This window comes from Capsicum annuum, chromosome 3 (genome assembly GCF_002878395.1).
Source record: "Capsicum annuum cultivar UCD-10X-F1 chromosome 3, UCD10Xv1.1, whole genome shotgun sequence".
Lineage (NCBI taxonomy): Eukaryota > Viridiplantae > Streptophyta > Magnoliopsida > Solanales > Solanaceae > Capsicum > Capsicum annuum.
The window spans coordinates 64,285,566-64,308,373 of record NC_061113.1 but is presented as its reverse complement, the minus strand read 5'-3'; the positions used below and the strand labels follow the sequence as shown (position 1 = coordinate 64,308,373).

General features: G+C 33.9%; 1 protein-coding gene and 1 pseudogene across 1 annotated transcript; one reads left to right on the top strand and one right to left on the bottom strand.

The window, feature by feature from the left end:
• The first annotated feature begins 8,590 nt into the window (after nt 1-8,590).
• On the top strand, nt 8,591-9,679 carry LOC107865387 (annotated as a pseudogene).
• A 3,759-nt stretch (nt 9,680-13,438) lies between these two features.
• On the bottom strand, nt 13,439-16,422 carry LOC107863775 (cationic amino acid transporter 8, vacuolar). The gene is made up of 2 exons (XM_016709907.2): nt 15,903-16,422; nt 13,439-15,186 (listed from the first exon to the last, which is right to left on the bottom strand). The coding sequence occupies exons 1-2, from the start codon at nt 16,264-16,266 to the stop codon at nt 13,697-13,699; spliced, it is 1,854 nt and encodes a 617-aa protein (XP_016565393.2). The 5' UTR covers nt 16,267-16,422; the 3' UTR covers nt 13,439-13,696.
• Between the last annotated feature and the right edge of the window lie 6,386 nt (nt 16,423-22,808).

Below are 22,808 nucleotides of genomic sequence, written 5' to 3'. Positions count from 1 at the left end.
TCAAAGAAGGTGAATTTAGACCACATCAAGATGGCGGCTGATTAGATTTCTTTGAGATTTATCCATGGAAAAAAGATTTATTTGGGATGAAATTGAGCTATTTGAAAAAGAAGATTAATTTGAGCAAGCAGAAAGAAGCATTTGTCAAGAGGAATAATCCATCGTATGCTTTATATGACTTTTTCTGAATATTTATGGTACTTATTATCTACCATATTATCGATTTATTATAGACTCTTACCTATTTATGTAGTAATACATAGACCTTGTAGATTTGTTTATGTTTCTATTGATTATAGGTTTGGATATATGAGGTCTTTCCTCATCTTGAAAGGTACGTAGGGAAGTCTTTAGATTCTCCTTTATTTATCTTTCGTCTACTTAAACGACAGACATCAAAGAGCGACAACATGATAAAAGGCGATCCATTTAAGTACAAAGTAAATAGAACAAAGGTAAAATTGTACTTATTATAATATGATAATAATAGTATTAAATTAGTGAATATCGTGTAATTTATATTTATTTTTATAGATTGTTCACCCGTACCTTACCCCTATTGTCCGTGAGATGGAGCAGGCCTGCATGAAAACATTTAAGCCATACATAAAAGAAGTTAAAGGACATGTCCATCGATGCCTTGAAGGCGCAGTTAAAAGGCGTGATTTTCCTCACTTCATCAGTGAAGATCGCAGGCGAAGAAAAAGATTTGGGTGGTCACAATTATGTCCCAAGTCCAGCACATGCTTGTGATCATGCTGGTTCAAGTGGACTCAAAACTACATCAGACACTTCTAATGATGAAGCCCTGCATGAGAATGTTGCTTTTCTCGAGAAAATTATTTTGGATATTGCTTCTTTTGTTAGAGATGAGAGGCTGAGGAGAAACGAGAAGAACGAGAAGAAGTAACAAGATCAAGGTAAACTAATTTATTTTCTGTTCTTCCCATTTAATTTACTTGCATAATTTTGGTAATCCTTTCAAAACAATGCAGCGCATAACGACAGTCCCCTTTATAGCCGACATCAAATAAACCTTGAAGAACTTACAGTCGTAGTGACTAACCTTGCAGCAACAAATGTAAAGGTGAAAGAAGAGAAGAAAGAAAAAGAAACAGAAGAGGAGAAGGTAGCAGATGAACAAAATAAGAAAGAAGAAGAAAAAGAAGAAGAAGAAGAAGAAGATGAGGAGATGACAGCTGAAGAAGAAGTGAAAAATGAGAAAAAAAAATAGGAAAAATGGTGAAAAGAAATCAGAAGAACAGAAAAAAGAAAAGGTAGTTGATGAAGAAGAAGTGGCCGAACAGAAGGACAAAAATATAGAAGAAGAGAAGGAATCAAAAGAAAATGAGAAGAAAGAAGTAGAAGAAAAGGAGAAAAAAAGATGAAGAAAATAAAGTGGATATGAGGGCATTGTTAAGGAACTCAATGATGATTGTGGTGTTAGCCAAACAGTTGATAACATGTAGTTTGGTGGCTTGAAACAAATAATTTTCTTAATGATTTGTTGTTTTTAATGATTTAATTTCTATGGATAACTGAATTACATATATTTGAAAACTCAATGATGACAAACTCAATATTTACTGATGAAATTATGTTCAGTTATTTCATTGTCTTATTATATAATACGGTTGATTGCATTGTGCTATCAGTTTACTTATTGCCCTAGTTTATAGAGGTCGATGGCAAATATTATAGAAGTCGTTTTCTATAATTTATAGACTGCAATATTGATTGATTTAAATAATCATACATTTACAATGATGACAAATAAGTTTACTTTTATATGTCGCGTTGTGTTACCGATTCAGTTACTGTCATAGTTTATAGACGCTGATGATAAATGTTATAGAAGTCATTCTCTATTAATTATAAACTGCATCCACGGTTAATTTAAAAAATCATACATTTATTTATTCAGTCGCCTACACCCCTATTACACCTTTTTGGAAAGCCAACACAACAACAAACCATACAATAATTTGTTTAGGTCATTCTTTTTTTGGTCGGTCAAAATCAATCTATACTTTAGTTGATCCCTCTCCATTTCGATTTTTTTAGTGATTCTTTCAAGTAATTCCTTTGCTTTTCGGTTTCTTTTAACAATATCATGAGTGGATCTCTATTTTCTTCAAATTTTCGAAGCCTTTGTAGTATTTAAAACTTTCAAGCGCCTTAAAAATTTGATGTCGATGGACTGCTTGTCGGTGAGTCTACCACAAGCCAATTAAAAAAAAAGCATTCATCATTATCCTAGACAAAAAAAAATTATTACATGAATTTGCTTGCTTAAACAAAAAAGGATAAATCACATATTAATGTACGCACTCACCTTTTCAACCGCACAGTTAAAGAATTTTCGACCTAAATTCAAATCGGTGTGTGACATCCTCAACGCAGCTGGATTGCCACAACAACATATGTAGGACACTTTTGCATTGGATGTTTGGGATGCTTGAGATATCGTAGTTGTTTTAAAAATGAACAAAAAATAAAGAAAAAAATGAGAGTTTTGAAACAAGAATTGTCTTTTTTTTAGACAAAAAGAAAGTCAGATATTACCGTTGGATGTGATTTGACATTTACTTTATTACCATTGTAAAAATTTGATATTAAATTTTGTTACTACTGGACCTCATTCATAGACCTTAAATATAATCGATGCTTTCTCGTGCATTGGGTAGACGATGGACCGTATAGATCGGCATTCGGTCATTGCTAATGTATATACGGGTTGGTGTAACGGTCAAAAAAATATTAGTACATAGTCAAAAATGTAAATAATTAAATAAATGAAATTGAATTGAGGGTCATCAATTTTGTCCAGTGTAAATCATAGATTGCAAGCCTTGTCAATAATATATCGTATTGGTTTATTGCCCTTAGTAGCATATTGTAAACAAAAAAAGAATAATTAATTAATAAAAAATTAAATAATTGAATTTATATAATTAAATGAGCTTAAACAAGTCATGTGATTGTATAAGAGTCCACGTAAATTGGAGAAGGTGATCAAAACTGTATAAGGATAGGTAGTGGTTGTACAACTAACATCCTCAGGGTAATGTTTACCCAAAGCACAAGTATGTTGTGAGGAATTTATTCGTTCAACCACAACTCATCACCTCACATCTTTGATCATTGTTTTCAATTTACGTGGACTCTTATACAATCACATGACTTGATTAAGCTTATTCAATAGCGTAAATATCAATCATTTATTTTTATTAATTAATTTTTTTTTTCAAAACATGTGTTAGTCATAGTCTATAAAAATGTATCATAGTCTAGTTTGTTTGTTAATGAAGTAGTTCAGCGTTTATCATAGACTATGTTTAGTTATTTACTCGACCTAATATAGTCTAGCATAAACTATGACCTACTTCCACAATGAACTAACTAGACTAGGATACATATTTATGGACCATAACTAGCACATATTATAAAAAAAAATTAATTATAAAAAATAAATGATTGAAATTTATGTAATTAAATGAGTTTAAACAAGTCATGTGATCGTATAATCGTCCATATAATTTGAAAGTGATGATAAAAAATGTGAGGTGATGAGTTGTGGTTGAACAAATGAATTCCTCACAATATGTGCTTTGGGTAAGTATTACCCTGAGGATGTTGGTTGTACAACCACTATCCATCCTCACACATCTTTGATCACCATCTTCAATTTACGTGGACTCTCATAAGATCAAATGACTTGTGTAAGCTAATTTAATTGAATAAAATTTAATTATTTATTTTTTAATTAATTAATTATTATTTTTTCACAATATGCTACTAAGGGCAATAAACCAATACGGTATATTATTGACAAGGCTTGTAGTCTATGATTTACATTGGACACAATCGATGGACCTCAATTCAAGTTCATTTATTTAATTAATTATTTCTTTTTTCCACAATATGCTACTAAGGACAATAAACTAATACGAGATATTATTGACAAGGCTTAAAGTCTATGATTTACAATGGACATAATAGATGGACCTCAATTCAATTTTATTCATTTAATTAATTAATTCCTTTTTCTACGATATGCTACTAAAGGACAATAAACTAATACGGCATATTATTGACAAGGCTTGCAGTCTATGATTTACAATAGACACAATCAATGGTCCTCAATTCAATTTTATTTATTTAATTATTTATATTACATAGATATTCACGCATAGATATTGATCTTGGTCAATCATATACTCCATCGACTTTGTAATTAATTTTGTATAAATCAACATAATCTTTGATAGACCTGATAACATATACGGGACTTGATATATATATATATATATATATAGGAAAAATTGTAAAATTCCAAACAACAATAAAATTATAAAATTCAAGTAGAGACAATATGCTGGAACAGAAAATAGTTGATTTCATTAGTCCATTGCAACAACGTTTAACATAATATCAACACCAAAACAAAAGCAAAAAGGGCAAAATAAAGAAGTTTTCAACTAACAAAATTTTCTAACCATGAAAGCTTCTTTGCAATGAACTATAAATAGAACTACAAATACACAGATATAGAAATTGAATTCTAAATTAAAAGAATAGTGGAGGGGTGATCAAGTTATTGGGCTTCATGTTCAACCTCCTGAGGATCTCCCGTAAAAATAAGTGATACGTCGGATTTCCTAGTGGAGTTGCTCCCTGTCCTGACCCAGACCGTAGAAGAGACCGTCTAGGTCATTGTGAAGAAGGAGGAGGTCATGGTAACGCTGGGAATAAATTCTCCTTAGTGGTCTGAGTGTGATTCTTGGTGACATCTTTTGGTATTTTACAATTTTTTGAGTTGAAGAAGGTGAATATTGTGTAGAGTAGATGGATGTTTATATAGACCAAAATAGAAGACCTTTGGTCTTCCAGCTTAATCGTTGGTCGACTCGTGGATGAATGGAAGTCGAATAGGTACCATATGCCTAATCAACGCAACATGTGAGTGGACATGTAATAACTTTTTTGATATGTCATAAATGCCCGATTGTTTATCTGTTTGATTGAATAATTAGGGTTTTTCAATAGGCTTAAAATAGAATCTATAATAAACTTAGTGGTATATAAAGAATACACCCAATAGACTGGACACAGAATATATGCTATAACTTAAACGGTCAAAACTAGACACAGAGTAAAATCAATAAAACTGACATTAATTAGACCATTGCAGGGTTGTCAAAATACACACATTGTGAAAATACATGCATTACCATGACTTACAAAAACAAAGTAGTACAAGTCTATCTAGGGTTTGTTATTATTACATGTGGTTTGCTTGCACAGTGAACACTTGTTTTCCTCCTCTTGGTCTTGAAAGCCTTGTCCATACCCTTACCACATTTGCTTTCCTTCCTTTCGAGCTTAATGTCGACAAAGAGTGAAATAATATTCATGTCTAGCAATTACTGTGGCACGCGCCATTCGGACTCTAAAGGGACAACATTAATTGATTCTGAATATACAAGGAGGTACTCTTCGTCTTTATTCACAGGCGAAGATTACTCGTAGATGGTCAAACTATAATCATCTCCGTACTTCAATCGCAAAGCGTCCATCGTGTGAGCACATAGTATTTTGACCAAGTCATACTTCCTGCAAGAGCACGACTTTTCAGTAGGTTGACTTTGGTCATAGGACCCCTGCCAAACATGGTGAATTGATTGTCATCCCCATTTACGTTGTCCACGTAAAAGGAGTGGCCCTCGCTTATATTGTCCTTTGCGATCTTTACAATCTTTTCGACGGCAGGTACAAATTTTTTATCCTTATAATTGAGGATATATGCACGCCTCTCCCTGAATTTCTCCCCAAACTTCTTAGCAATCGAATTACGTATTGATGCCACGAGGTACTCCCTTTCGGCTATCAACATAGCCGTTGATTGACTCGGCAATATTTGTGGTCATTACATCATACCTGTTTTCGAAAAAATGTGCCCTACTCCACTTCTCAAAACCAAGTTCATGCTCGAGGAAAAAGGTTGCCTCAGGATAATAGTTCTTGAATTCCTCAAAATGATTGTTAAACTTCTCAAAAGAATATTCCTTTGCCGCGTGGTAGAATAGATAGAGGTAATCTCCACATTGGTGATTTACCTAGAGATTTTTTACCTAGGTGCCTCATGCAATACCCGTAATGAGCATGGTTGTAAGCCCTCTCAATACCGTTGGCGATGCTCTTGTGCCTATCAGAGATAAAGCATAAATCTGGTCCATCGACCACTATAGACTTCAACTTCTCAAAGAAGAACGTCCAGGACTCATCGTTATCCTTGTCAATGACGCCAAAGGCAATGGGATAAACATGATTCTTTGTATCCTGTGCAACCACGCTTTGCAGCACACCCTCGGACTTATCGTGTAAATAAGTGTCATCGACCGCACTAATCTTTCTCATGTGGGCGAATCCTCTAATACAAGTGCCCAAGACTAAAAAGTAGTACATGAACCTATGATTATCCCTGTTCACCATGAAGGAATAGGTAGAGCCAACATTAAGAGTGTCGATCATGTCGGAAAAAGCCGGCAGACAGGAATACCCGTGGTCAGTTGTCCCTCGAACCATTTGCTTGGTGATCACAACCCTCATCCAATATTTACAATAGCTCGGTCTACAGTTAAAGTTCTTGAAAACAACATCTGAATCTCTCTAGTGTCCGGATCTTTACCTTCACCATACAAATTCACACAGAGTGATGCAATGACTTTAGCCATGATTTTTTTATGGCTGTGCGTGGCATGTTCAATGCCACAAGTGTGATCGTCGATATATTTGTAGATGAGAAATTTTTTGGTGCATTCATACTTCCTCACCCGCAACATCCACGCGCAACTAGGAGAAATGTATTTCACCTTGAAGTATTTGCTACAACTCTTCAACGTAGCATAATCAAAAGAATTTTTTACCGATGCTATGTCCAATAACAATTTCAGCTCCTTCTTGCTACTAAATGTTTGATCTATATGAAAATTAATTTCATTGAAGAAAGTGTGGTTGGGTTATGATCACAATCTGCACTCTTCTCTCTCTCTTGAAAGAATTTGGGATCTTTCGATTCCATTGAATGATCTTTCGTATTTATTGGATGAACATCCGAATTCTCATCTTCAAATGAATCATATTCATCGATTGTCGGGTGTGGTGACAAGATTGTTGGAGGCCCCGACATTTATCCTCAGTAATGGCCTAGAGCCATCGATAGCAACATCCAACATGTATAAGGACACTTGGCGATCATTCTTTATGAACGTGGGATGTATTTTCCCCGCCCATTCATTAGATAGCTAATAACAACGTTGTTTGGCTCACAATCTAATTCTTCCGCTCTCAATTACGCTTCAAATTATGTCGTCGTGTGAACCATTGTGAGGCAGCGGGATGGGAATTATCTCCTTACTAGATGATTTTCAATTCCAATATTTGGGAGCCTCCTCCCACATACCCATATAATCACCACCGATAATAATTACTTCAGCTACTGTCATTATAGACCACATTGATCGATAATAGATTAAGGTATTGATCTATAACTGGTTGATGATTGGTATGAAAACCTCTATGCAAAAACTTGAATGAACGAATTTGGTTATAATCGATGCCCTCCTAGCTCTGGGATGGAGAAATGTACATGTAGGTCTTCTAAACTACTGAAATATATCTAATGACGAGGTATTGAGTGGATTTGGAAAGCTTTTCGAGCTAGTAAAAATGGTGAAAAAATATTTTTTGTAATTTTTTCCAAAAAAGATGGAACAACAATGGAGGCAATGACCAAGAATGAAGATTTTCAGTTGTGATGGGGAAAATTTTGCCAGAAAAGCCGCCGAAATCGGAAAAAGTAGCTGAAAAACGAGAGCTTTTGGTGGCTTCTTGGACAATTTTTTAATTAAAAATAAAGAAATATGAAATGGTGAAAAATACTAAATATTTGTTGGATGAGGTGGGGTACTAAAGTGTAAAGTTAAAAACTTGTATGGTAGATTTGAATGGTCAAATCGATGACATCATAAATGTTGGTCTACACTACATTTTTTGAAACTTGACACTATATGTTACATTTAATTTTCAAAGTGTTTATTTTGCAAAAAGTCCCAATTATGTTGGTTATATTTTACTCCCTCCGTCTACCTTTACTTGTTTATTATACTAAAAATAGATGTCTAATAATATTTTTTCAGTTTAGAAAATCAACACATAATTTACCATTTTGTATCCATTTTACCCTTACTATGGTCCAATGCATTTTCTAAAGCATTAAATTTGTTATGTTCAAAGAGTGATATAGTAAAATTACCCTCTATTATTTATGTTTCTTAAAGTGTAAGCCAACTTAATAATGGATAAGTATAGATGGGCGGAGGGAGTAATGATATTGACACATGCATGGGGGAGAAATGGACTGGAAAATTTGTTTTTGGTCTGTTCTTGAAGCATGCAACACCAGTATCTATGGATTGTCTATGTGTCTTCTTTTAGCAGAAAACTCTTCCCCTTATCATTAACAAACAAAACATTTCCACCTTTCATTGTTCACGGAGATCAACACTAAAGTTATTAAGAAGTTCAAATGCCAAGATTAAGGTGAATTCTTGGAACCATTTGAATCTCCCTCACTGAGTAATAGAACTATTCCAACTATTGTGTATTTGACAGCAAGTTTTCCATTTCATGTCAAATAGGGGATCAGATATGCTTCAAAGGCAATCACCTCGAGTCCCTTTGCAACTAAGAACATCAAGCTCTGATTCTAATCAGACAAGTCCTAAATCAGGAGGTCGTAGAACCCCATGAGGCGCTCAATTTGAGCCAAGAAATCAAAGGAAACTTGGTGCAAGAATTGCAGATTTGGATACCAACTTGGGCAAGCACAAGAAGAGCTCAAGGATCAGTTAAGCTTCAGTAGAAGTAGCAAAGAAAGCAGCTCAAGAACAGCTTGAGAAAACCAAGAAATCTATGGTTCCGGAGCCTGAGGAAATCCAAGAATCTAAGACCAAATTAAAAATCCAATAAATTGATGTTTTTGAAGTCCCAAATGATGAAAATGGCCAGCCAACTAATGAAAAAATCACAAATTTATTAGTTGCTGAACCGGAGAAACCATCACATGAGGAGTTGGCTTTGAAGAACGAAGAAATAAGCTTGTTGAAAGCCAACTTGGCTGAGAAAGATCAGAAATTCAAGCATTTTTTCTAGAAAATGAATAATCTGAAGAAGGAACTGAATGAAATGACTCGGGAGATTTCATCGACTAAGGCAATAGCAGAGGAAATGAATCTCAAGTTTAAACAAGTTACTCAAGAACCGGAAACAATCACGAATAATGCTTCAAAACTAAATGAGAAACTTGAAGCCACCGAAAAGGTGAAGGAGGAATTAGAAATTGAGATGAAGAAACACCAAGTACAAACAGAACAATAGACGAAAGCTGCAGCTGTGCTGGCTGAGGAAGTGGAGATGAATGAGAGGAGGCTTTCTGATAGGTGTGTATCAATGGATTATGAACCTTAAGGCAATGTATTTGAACCAACAGTTGGAGGATATGGTTGTTACATGGGTTCAACAGGAGTTCTTGATAATGGCTTTGGACAAGTGAAGAGTAAGGGGTTCTGGTATTAAGAAGTTTGGAGACCAGTGGAGGAAGAAGGCCCAGAAATAAGCTATTTTTGAACACTCAAAAAAACTTTTAGCAGAAATGGTTGATCACCATTTCAATTTTCTTGGCTAACTCTTTGAATCTTTTTCATGACATCTAACCATTATAATATGCTACATTTAGATTTCTAGATTAGTTTTTCTTGTTTCTCCCTAACATAGCTTGATGCAGGAGAGTAAAGACCTGTCGTTTAGGAGTAACTGAATCCAACATCTGATGCTTTTTTGTATGTGGTAGAAGATGAACATATTCAAAAGAACATTTCATGTTCAGAAATACACACATACGATAATCCAATACACACAATTTCGCTATTATTTACATAGACAAAATATACACGCAGCTGCACATTCTCCTCATGTGCAAATGCAGGTGTTTTCTTCAAGAAAAAATGTTGGATATTTTCAATAAATATAGTTGAGGACATTTGCTAAAAGAAGCTTAGTGGCTTCTGTAAGAAACTAACAACCAAAATAATGCAAAGCTGGGATAGTCTTTAATGCTCTTTCCTGTGAAAACCATCTGACCTGCTCAATAAAAACTCCTTTACTGGAAATTGTGCAGTTGAAATCTATGTTGCTCGGACTCGGCTGTTTTGCCGCCGAACCTGTCTCGACACGAGACTAAGGCGGGGACGGGTGCTTCCACCGTCTCCGATTCGGTCAACCGATTTCGGAGACGTTGATCGAAATAAAGAAGAAATTTAACTGAAAACATTGAATAATTAACCGGCAACTTACCTGAAAAAGTCTCAACCAACGACCACCGGAATAGAGACGGCATTGTCGATGTGCCGTCGCCGGAAATCATCGACGCAGACATCGTACCACCTCAGGGTACCGGAAGTCATCGTCGTACTCTATCATCGGCGTAGTCGTGTTTACAAAGCGACGGTTATTTTTTTCCAAGTCAAAGTGTGTTTTGAAACTTTTGTCTTTTCTTTTTACTATTTTTAATTAATAATTAGTTCTTTTACTATTAATAATTAATAAATAATAATCTATTGCCAGCACTGTCTGTCGGTGAGTGTATTTTACTTTGACAGTATTAAATTTAACTTCTTAATTATATTTATTTTTTATTTTTAGTAAATAAACGTGAGTTATAATTTTGGAAAAAGTTTTTAATACAAATACTATTCCTAATTGAAAAGTAAAATCAGAAGACAAAAATAACTAAAAATAGCAAATTAACTAAAATAAATAAAGTATTTTTAGAATATCTTTATAACTCTATATTTATAATATTTTTTTTTAACCGAATCCCCGCACCTGTATCCACACTCGGATTCGCATCCCCGAATCTTAAAATTTATATTTTGACGAATCTGACTCTCGAATTCGCACCCGTCTCGGAAACCCGCACCCGAGTCCGAGCAACTCAGGTTGAAATAGTGAAGTGCAATAAACTAAACACTTGATTTTTTTTCTCCTCGTCCATTTTCTCGAATAATAGGACATTAGCTTGTGCTCACCTCAATTATTCAACCTACTATCCGCTACCCTTCCACTAGTACAAGTACCTGGTAACTTTGCCCCTTTAAACTTGTGTTGATGGGACGAAATCGCCTGGAATTTGATCCTTGGTTTCCTACAATTTTCACCCACTTTATTGACCACTAGGTCACATCATTAGGTGTACTACCACTCTTCCACCTAGCAATAGTAAGTGTGCTGCAACTGTTACAATGAAATATACTAAAACTGAAAAGAATTTAATAGACAACAAACACAAGCTATTCTAGGAGCTTTTTTAACTTCTAGCATTACCATTGGCGCTACTTAACTTCGAATCAGCTAACAATTTTCATGAGTTATGATCAAATTTTGCATCAAAGGTTAGCAGCAAATAGCAATCTATGATAAATACTATGCAGATGAAGACTTTATAATGCATATGGTATGCACAATGATAAATCAAATTGAGAAAAATACAAAAGATCGAGAATGTAAAGACAACATTGCTAGTCCAATTTAGAAGCTGATTTTCCTCTAGCAGGATTTCTGCAATTAACTGAAAATAACTGGAAATGCAGATTAAATAGTTCGGGAAAGCAAATGGGGTTACTTTAGAAACTTGCCACTGTCAGCAGTTTAGATATTATATACTCCCTCTATCCTATTTTAGTTGGTCATCTTACTAAAAATAAATATCCCATATTAGTTGATCACTTACTAAATCAGGATAAAATTAATTAAATTTTTTCCATTTTACCCCTATAATTAATAGTATACATATAATGTGAACAATTACAATTCCAATGTCCATTCCTATGCCCAATGAATATCATAAATATGGGTAAAGGGTAAAATAATAAAATTCACCATTCAATTTATGATTTTTAAATCACCATGTAAAATGGTATGTGCCCAACTAAAATGGGACGGAGGGTCTACCTCATTATCTCATGTTTCCAAGCGGTAGTATACCAGACGCGCAAATGGTATTTACCCATTAAGTCAATATATACAGTTTACCAAATCTTATGCCGTCCCATGTTGATTTTGCAGCAGCACTAAGACTAATTAGATACTGCTTGAACACATCTATCAGCCATATGACTGGATGGAATGAGGTTAAAATACACAAACAATACTAGCAGAATTGGAACAAAATCTGGGATCTTTTTTTATCAACATCCACCTTCACAAACAAAGTCATTTAGGAAATGATCTCATCCTATATTTCCAACCAACGAACTTCCACAGAACATTAACCTACCTCATGCTTACCGCCTTGCAGCCCCCACCAGGCTCCCAACATTTGAAACTTGAAAGAACCATTCTCATGACCTAGGGTACCACAATGCAAACCAAATCGGAGCAGCGTAATGCTATCTTCACCATCCCACACCACAAGCAGCATGACAGATGCCACCAAAACCAACACCATCACAGTTCTGGATATTCCAAGTCTTAAAAGAAAGGCACACACCAGCTTTTAATCATTTTAATACTGCTTGGTATAGTTGACGGAAGAAGCTTTAAAGGTTGTATTTGGTGGGATCAAGCAAAAGAAGATCGTTGAGAGAAAAGAGATTGGGAAGAGGCAGGAAAAGGTGAAGGAGCAAGTGTGGAAGCTCCGTAGATGAAAGAAAGAAGGTGAATCAAATTATGGCATAAACACTTGTCCTCTGACGGATGGCTGTGTTATTAGAATTTGATAAGGACAGTATTATTCTGCACTCACTAATTGAAGATTTTATTGAGTGAAAAGGGACGTCAAAGAACTACGTAAGTTAATAGTGAATTTTTGGACACTTTTAGGTCACCTAGCATCCTGACCTTTTATTGTCAGAATCTAAATGCACGAACAAAATAGATAAGCACCTGGAGGATTTGACATGAGTCCTTTCATTGTCTTTCTCATACTTATTCCCTCACGTCACAATTCAAAATGCTCCGGTCTTCTGCTTCTTAATGATGACAATTTTAGAGGGTATATTACAAAATGGTTGTAAAATTTCAAATTGTTCGCCGTAGTCAACTTATTATGCCCTGAATTCAGACAGAGCAACAGGGTCCAAATAGAAAGCGCTGCTGACTTGTCCATAAAATCCTACCTATGCATACTTTATTACCATATGATCACAGAAAATACATGGTAAAATGATATTTTATGACAAGACATTAAAAGTTGCCTCTTTATAAAAAACAGAACACAAGCATATATTCCCCATCTGATGTTGGACAATAGTAGAGTATTGTACAAAATAAGCATCACATAAAAGGGACAATAGTAGAGTATTGTACAAAATAAGCATCACATAAAAGGTACCCTCTTCGTTCGCATATATTCCCATCTTATGCTGGACAATAGTAGAGTATTGTACAGAATAAGCATCATTTCTGTCCAAACTATTTACATAAAGGTCGCTTGATAATAAAAAAAGTTGGAAACTAGGGGAAGACAAACCATATCAATTCAATGTCATTGCATTCATTTGCTATACATTCAACTCCTAGAATCTAAAACCAAATAAGAGCAAAGTTCATGGAGCAGTCTAAAGAATCATACCAACTACAACACTTGATTGGAATTTTCTTTTCCCTCTTCAATAATGGAATCCAGTTTCTCGGGATGAGCTATATCATATGTTGCATGGACACCAACAAATACATAGTAAATCAGCATTACAGCACTGCATATAATGAACCGATAAAATGCCGCTTCACCCAAAGAACCTATCAAGAATATATTCATCCCAATTGACAATGATGGTACCCATGGCACAAGAGGTACACCCCAAACTTTAGGAAGTCTTTGTTTTGGAAGTAGCGCCATCCCTAAAGTGCCCAAAAACCACAAAGCGCCAGTCACAGTATACCCAATCCAACCTTTTTCTTTAGTACTCCAAAGAACTGTTGCCCCGATTGATGAACCAATTACAATGAATAAGCACAGAAGGAATTTAGCCAAATCATACTTCGGAGTAACATCTGTAACGTAGTATCGCCTAACAAGCAATGCAACAGCCATAAGCATGAAAATGGTAAGTGTACTAAATGAGAATACACTTGACAAGACATCCAAGCTCGTGAACAACGCAAGAATGCAGCTAGTTATAGTTGTCAAGAGAGTAGCATAAATTGGTGTTCCAGTTTTCGGGTGAACCAAAGCAAACCACGGGGGAATCATATGTGCTCTTGCAATCTGAGTTGTGTATCGAGATTGTCCCATTGACCCAACAAGCATACTCGTAGTCATTCCCTTAAGTGCACAAATCCCCACCAAATACTTAGCCCAATTCATACCAATACCCTCAAATGCAACTGAATAGGCTGCATTAACATCCACTTCAGTGTACTTAACCATCATGGTCAACGCCAACGCCATCAAACAATAAACAATCGAGATCATAGACATTGAACCAACCAAACCTAATGGTATATCCCTCGACGGCTTCTTAGTTTCCTCGGCCATATTAGCAACCATATCAAAACCTGTATATGACCAATACACAACTGCTGCAGCTCTAAATACCCCTCCAGCACCAAAAGGGAAAAAAGGCACCAAATTCGACGTCTTCCCATGAATAAACCCTACAACAATAATAAAAACAATCACACCAGCACTTACTATAGAACTTAGCCAATTCAAAATTGACGTTCTCCTTGTCCCAGTCATAGCAAACCCATTTGCAAGTGCAAGAATCACAAGAGCTAATGGATCCAACAAATTAAACCCTTCAGCAAAAGAAACAATCTTGATTCTCAAAAAATCAGGATCATTCTTTATAATACTAGCAAAATACGATGACCATGAACGTCCTAACCCTGCAGCACCAACAATAGCCTCCAAAAGAATATTTGCAGCAGCTATAAACGCAACAAAATCACCCAACTCAACTCTCAGAAACGAAAAAGATCCACCAGCTATAGGAATATCAACAGCAAATTCTGTATAACAGAACACAGAAAGCAAAGCAGAAAGACCAGATATTGCATATGAAAGGATTATAGCAGGGCCAGCATTATTCCTAGTTTCTTGACCAGTAATACTGAAAATACCTGAAACAAAAAAAAAAAACAGTAGGTGATTCTTTCCATCTGTTATAGCCTTGGTGGACAGAATAGTTACCTGGTACCCGCATTGCTGGTGGAGGTAGCAGGTATCCCGTGGAATTAATTGAGAAGCGCGAAAGCTAGCCCAAGACCACGGTCATGCAACAACAACAACAACATACCCAATATACTCCTGCAAAGTGGGGTATGGGGAGGGTAGAGTGTACACAATACATACCTCAACCTCAAATGTGGGGTATGGGGAGGGTAGAGTGTACACAATACATACCTCAACCTCAAATGTGAGGTAGAGAGACTGTTTTCCATAAACCCCGACTCAAGACAAAGGTAATTGAGGTACAAGAAACAAGAGATAATAACAAAACAATAGATAGTAACAAAACAAAACTACCACAAAACTAATTCTCCCTTCATTTCAATTTATATGACTACTTTCAGTGTTAATCTATTTCAAAAAGAATGTCCCTTTCCTTTTTATGCTTAGAACCACAAGATTTAATAGTTTTTTTATTTTTTTAAACTCCCTATCAAATCAAAACATGTCAATCAAATTGAAACAGACAGAGTACTGCAATCCATCTACCCGAAACAACAAACATGAGCAAAAACTCCAAAAACAAGCAACTACAAGCATACCACTACGAGTACTAGTACAAATACCAGCGTCATCAAAAAGAAAAAAAAAGAAATACTTCAAATACCTGAACCAACGACAGAACCAAAGCCAAGCCAAACAAGATCCCAACAAGTAAGACATTTTTTCATTTCATTTTCTGATTCTTTCTTGAGTTCAACCAATTCACTTGTCTCTGTTGAACGTGCAAAAAGACGGTTCTTGAGGCGTGTTGGGATATGGGACAATGCATTCTTGTAGGATGACCAATTGTTGAAAGAGGGTTCAGGGAAGAAATCTTGCTTGCTAAAGCGCCAATAGGGCTTATGGGGTTGATGGGTTTTTGGCGAATTCATTGTTGTTGATGTACAAGGAGTAGTCATTCCTCCAACAATTTTCTTGGAGGAATTTAAGGGTGTTTGGAGTTCTTGAAAATGGCCTGAAATTGTCATGTTTTTTCCAGAAGTGTTGTAAAGAGAGTATTGATTGCATCAATTGTTTCTTGTTAGATTTCCTAGATTTTAGGGGTTACCATAACCAAGACCAAAGAAAAAAAAAAACAAAAAGGATCAAAATCATTTTTCCAATCCAACTTTGTCCTGAAAAAACTTTCTACTCAATTTTAAACAATAACCATACTAATTCTTTTATCCTAATTGACTTTTAAAAATTTCTATTTTATCCTTTTATCATCGATTTTTTCATTTTTTTAACTTTTTAAAAATCATCATATTTTCATTTTAAAAAAAATCATATAATAAGTTTTTTATAAAAACATAAACATTATCTTCTAGAAAAAAGTAAGAAATACTAATTAATATATAAGCTAATGATAATCTTCATGAAGTAAATTAACATGATAAGAAAATTAGTTTTATTAATAATAACCAAAACTATAATATTTATTTTACAAGTGAAAATAATAAGTAATACTAATTTTATAAATATATTTCAATGCAGAAAATACAAACAATAAATGAAAACGATAAGTCTCTAGTACCACCCCGAACTATGGTCAAAGTTGTTACGACACACTCCAACTTCACAGGGATCCTACAATCCCCTGAACTCAAATTTAGCGTATTTTTGTCATTTTTTTGTGCTAATGTGGCACCTTTATTATATAAAATGGAGTTCACATCAAAGGTGTCACGCCATCTAAAATGATTGACAAAAGGTATTACGTTAGCTAAAAAGATTTACAAAAATACGTTAAAATTTAGTTTAAGGGGTAATAGGACCCCCGTGAAGTTGGCTTATGTCGTAGCAAATTTGATCATAGTTCGGAGGTACTAGATGTTTTTCTCGAATAAAAATAAGGTTAAATTTTAAAGATTATATTTATTTATGTAAATTATAAAATATGTAGCCCTCTATTAATGATAATCACAACTTATTACTGATATAGACAATAGATAATATCATTTCTTATCACTTGATTCTCATATTAAAAATAGATGTTTTAATTTATCTGCTCAATTTGTGAAATCAAGAAAATCGTATTATGTTTTTTTCTACCCTTTAATGTTAAATAACTATATAAAGTAACAGTATAGATAAATTTAAAGTTTCAAATTATCATTAATAAGGTTAATTTAGCAAAATATACCTCTAAGTAAAATTTTCTTAAGACTTGTGTTATATCAATAAAAAGTTAAGTAATATGAAACGAATTTAGTAAGAGAGTGATAAAACACGAAAATATACGCACATACATGTACATACATATGTATATATACACACTTAGGGGTGGGTTGTTTGGAAACAAGTTATTCCGAAATTAGTTATCACAAAATAAGTTGTACTAACATGTATGTGTGATAACTTATCTCATCACTGTGGTATAAATGGTGCGATAAATAATTTTGAGACTACCTAATACATCTTAATTAAATGCAGAATAAATAATCATGAACTTCATCTCTGAATTATTATAATTATACCTCACACCAAATGACTCTTTAATACATATAATACTAAAATAACGATCTTAAAAAATAACATTGAATTTTGTGATAAATTAAAAAAAACATTAATTTGCTTATAAAGTTAATAAACTTAAATAAAATGTTATAAATATCCATGTTAAAGAAATATTCATTACATATAATATAAAAAGATATTACATAAATATAGAATTAAAATTACAAAGACAAAATGAATATTGTATAGAATAAAGGGAGAGTATAATTATTGTTCAATGTTGATGGAAGAGTTTGATTTTTTAATCAAAATTTGGGGTGCGTGAAAATAATTTTTTCACCGGAAAAAAAAAGGGGGTTACCATAGAGAAGTCAACTATCAAGAATGTATTTGGACATATGGCTGACCGTTCAGTTGGTTCTGTTTAAATAATTTTTTATTTTCGATAATAATATTAATCAAAATTATATTGAAATAACTATCGCCTTTTTGGTTCGATTTGATAATACAACTTTCATTAGCTTTTACTCACTAATTTTCTAATTTAATTTTTATTTTTATTTGTCATTTTTATATGTCAAGACAATTTTTTTTTATCATTCTTCCTATTAATTACTTTTTCTTCAAATTTATTTTAAGACATAATCTAAATATAATTTAATAGCGGTATTATGATAAATAACTATGTTATTCATTATTTTTGTTAATAGATGTGTCAAGTCAAAATGTAAAAATTAAAAGCGACCGAAGAGAGTAATATGATCAAGAATGTATTTGGACATATTCGATCGGTTCAGTTTAAGAAATTTGAGTTTGACTTTTTAACTTTTGGTTTGATAATAATATTAATTGAAATTAAATTAAAATAAATTTGATCCAATGTGATTTTAGCATTTTTCATCCGATTTGATAATAATAACAAGAATGTATTTGGACGGATAGGACAGCATAATAAGAACAAATGACTTAAAGGGTACGGTCTTTTTTTGTTTTGTTTTGTTTTATTTTAATATAAGGAATTTTTGAGTTCTTGAAAATTATTTGAAACTGTCATGTTTTTTCCAAAAGTGCTGTGGAGAAATATTGTTGGATTTCTAAGATTTATGGGATAACCATTTTTGCTGATTTTGTTGGTTGGTGTTACATTTTCTTCTGGTCTATCAGTATAAAATGAAGTCAAACTACTCCTTTCATTCCTTTTTAATTATTTTTTAATAAAAAAGGTAATAAATATTTTAAGATATATTTCTTAATTAAATTTTAAAAAATATAATATAGTATATTTTTATTTGTTTTTTAATATTTAAATTTTAATTTAAAAAAATTAATTTAATCTAATTTAATTTTAAATCTTAGTTAAATTTACTCACGAAAAATGAGGGGAGCAATTAAAGGAAATGAAGGGAGTATCAAGAATGTATTGAATGTACTTGGAATAAAAAACTTTTCCATGTTTGGACGGATTCTTTTACCTTTTTTTTACTCCCTTCATTTTTAATTTTAGTTAATCCTCTTTCTAAAAATATTTATTTTAATTTAGTTATATTATAATATTTTCCCAATACTATCATTATCAATAAATGAATAAATAAAGTGTATATATGTAAATTTATATTTTTAAAGCATAATTAATAAGGCTAAGAGTCGGTTTGAATTGGTTTATTTTAAGTATTTTTAAGTCAAAATTGTTATAAATATATTACCATATATAGTGAATGTTTACTTATCATATATAGTGAATGTCTATTTATGAAAAAGTTAGAAACTCCAAGATTAGTTTTTTCCTTTAAATAAAGGATTACCTTCGTTGTAATTAACCCTCAAGAATTCCTCATGAGAATTAAAGAAGTTTCCTCTCTCTTCTCTTTATTCTTGTTCTTCTTTGCTTTATATTTCATAACACGTTATCAGTATGAAACTCTGTCAAACAAGGTGATATTATAAATCTAAAGGTAATTTCAAAGTTAGTGATTCCTTATATTATTTGTCTTTTGCTACTAATGATATAATTATTGTTGGATTTGAGGAAATATAATTGTTTTGGAACCATTTATGCTTTTAATTTGTTCATGAAGATCAATATTGTTAAAAGATATGATGATGAATTTAAGTCTCATCTCATTAAGAGGATAAGATATAGGGTTAAAAATTTTAATGCACCATGATGATAAGATGTTAGGTTCAATTCCCACCGAATTATGCCTAAGACGCCTTTATATAGATAAGACGTTGAGTTTGAATGTAATATCCCGAATATTTCTAGCTCAATCCAGCCCTTAGTACGTACTTGTAGCACTTAGAATCTGAAAAAATAAAGTTAAGAGTTGAGGGACTTAGTCATTTTGACTCCCTTTAAACTTCAAAGATTTTTAAGTTGACCCTTCGGGCTTCGAGACAATGATTTTTGAGTTAAATTATATTCAGGGGTAAAAATAGCATGTCTCGGGTAAGTTTCAGAATTTTTGAACGAGGATTGGATCGCATTCGAATTGGCAAAATAGTAGCTCACTGCGATTAGGCCGCGTCGCGGTGAGGAGGCCACCGCGTTGCGGTGGAGGCCAAATTGGCATTTGTCAATTTCTAGAGGGTCACCGTGATTGCACCACATCGCGGTGAATTCCAAAACAACAATTGTCACAATCCAGTGAGTCACCACGATTCCACCGCGTCGCGGTGGGTATCATGATGACCCACTCACCGTGTCGCGGTGGGGCCTTAATCGGCGTTTCAGTTGCGGGATTTTAAATCCCAAGGGAAATTTTATCTTCATCAAGCCCCCAAATCGTGTAAACAGAAGATTAATCATAATATTGAGCAAAATATGCTCATTACTCATCAAATCCCTCTCAATTAAAATCCTAGGCTTCAACATTCAACTTCAAGAATCCCCGAATTTCCACCATTCTTTTCCCAAAATAGTTCAAAATTCAAGGTTACCAATTCAAGAATTCCAAGAATCAACCTTCAAGAGCATAAGTAGGATATCAAAACCAAGCTTCTTTATCTAGTTCAGCAATTAAGGTATGTGGGGTTTGAACAAGGATAAATCTTTCATCCTTGTGCCCAAAACTAGTTTTAAATTACAAATTTACATAATTTTACATGAATATAAATTTATGGTTCATACCCATTTATTGCTATTTGAAGTTTATGATGTTTTAAGTGTTTTGATGTTAAATTACATGTCTACTTTCATAAATTCGTGCGTGTGACTATAGTTTCTAGATTTTGAGTTGAATTATGAATATTTACATTATCAAGCATGAACATTATGATGTTTTGACATGAATTTGAAGCATGGGTTATCAAGTCCTAGTTGAATATTGCTATTTCAAGAATGATTATGCTTTTAAGCATCCCATGATATGTTTATAGACAACTTTGAATAAAGATTTGATCTTTAGCTAAGATATGGAATCCACTTTACAGCTTAAATTCAGTTTTGTATGAACAGATGCACATTTAGCTTTCAGTATAAAACGTTATGACTTTTAAAAATGAATTTCCTACATAATAAGCATACAGATTAAAGAGAGTAGTATTTAGCACCGAGCAGAAAGTGTGAGTTTAGCGCATCCTACTTTCCTAAAACTAAGAGGCAACGTAGTACAGATTCAGTATTCCCATTTCTATATGGATGACAGTTACAGATGTGATCACTTAGCTCAGGTTATACTCCCTGAAAACAGTATGATACCTCTCCCCAATGTGAGGTTTTCCCAGAGGAACAAGACATTGGACTCCATGATAGCTCACATGATTTATGTCGATTAAGAGAACCTTCCTACCAGTAAAGAACAATAGAAAGGCTTTTAAAAGAATTTTCCCTAACAGTAAAGATCTTCAGAATGGTTTTAAAGGTATTTTCCTATAGTTTAACAGAAAAGAATGACAGATAACAGTTCAACTTTTAGACTTTAACTGTGATGGCTCGCCAGATTTACGCAGTATGTTTTATTATTTATGATTTATGATTTTCAGCTTTTAATATTTCAGCCATGTGAGTCATCACATATAGCATGCATATTCTATGAATTTTTATAACATTAAGATATTGATTTACTGTGCATTCACCCCCATATACTTAGTGATCCACATATACGTCTATGTGCTACATTGTCTTATAATGTAGGTTCAGGTGCTCAGTCTCAGCAGCGTGAGTGATTTCAGGCATCTCTATCTACATCCCTACAGTTGGTGAGTCCTCATGGTTCGAGGGCCCATTTATACAGATTTCCATCTTTCTTAGTATTTGATTTGTTGCTTCCAGCTTAGTCTGAGTCAGTTGGGGGTATGTCCTAATGCCTCTCTAGTTTCTTAGTAGTAGAGGCTTATCGGACTCCTAGCTATTATTTTGAGACTTTCTGCATTTGTTATCCAGACAGTATATTCAGTTGTTCTTAGATAGTTTTGATATAATTCAGTATTGATGCTTGATTTGTTTACCTTAATAGGCATTATAGACTTAGTAGCAGGCTTACAGGGTTAGCTTGAGGCTACTCGTAGTCTTAAGCACCATGTGGTGTCTCGGGACCAGGTTTCAGGGCGTTACAAACTTGGTATCAAAGCCTAAGGTTAGAGAGTCCTAGGGAGTTAGACAAGTCGCGTTACATAGAGTCTTGATCGTGGGTGTAAAGCGCGCCACATTTATGAGCAAGAGGCTATGTGATATCTTAGAAAATTATCTCTTTTCTTTCATAAACCATCGTGCTTACAACTATATCTATCTTCTTTTAACTCGTGCTCTTTCGTGACAGAATATGCCTCCTAGCAGAGCTAATACCCGTAGAAATGATAAACAACCACCCCAGCCTGTTGATCCTTTGAATGGAAATATGTCTCATGCTGAATTTCGGGCTGCCTTTTAGGCATTGGCCCATACTGTGACTGCTAATGTTCAGGCCAACCATCAGGCTGCAATTTTGCATCAGCAAGGGGGTGATTTAGCTGTAGCTCGACCTCATGACTTCGTGAGGATGAATCCGTCCGAATTCTTTAGGTCAAAGGTAAGTGAGGACCCATAATTGTATCTTGATGAGGTAAATAAGATCACCCAAGTTATGCATGTTAC

Excerpts from the sequence above, each read along its gene's own strand:
- LOC107863775 (XM_016709907.2), bottom strand. The coding sequence starts at position 16,266 with ATGACAATTTCAGGCCATTTTCAAGAACTCCAAACACCCTTAAATTCC. Across the intron at positions 15,187-15,902 it reads TGGTTCTGTCGTTGGTTCAG|GTATTTTCAGTATTACTGGT; the intron begins GTATTTGAAGTA and ends TTTTTGTTTCAG.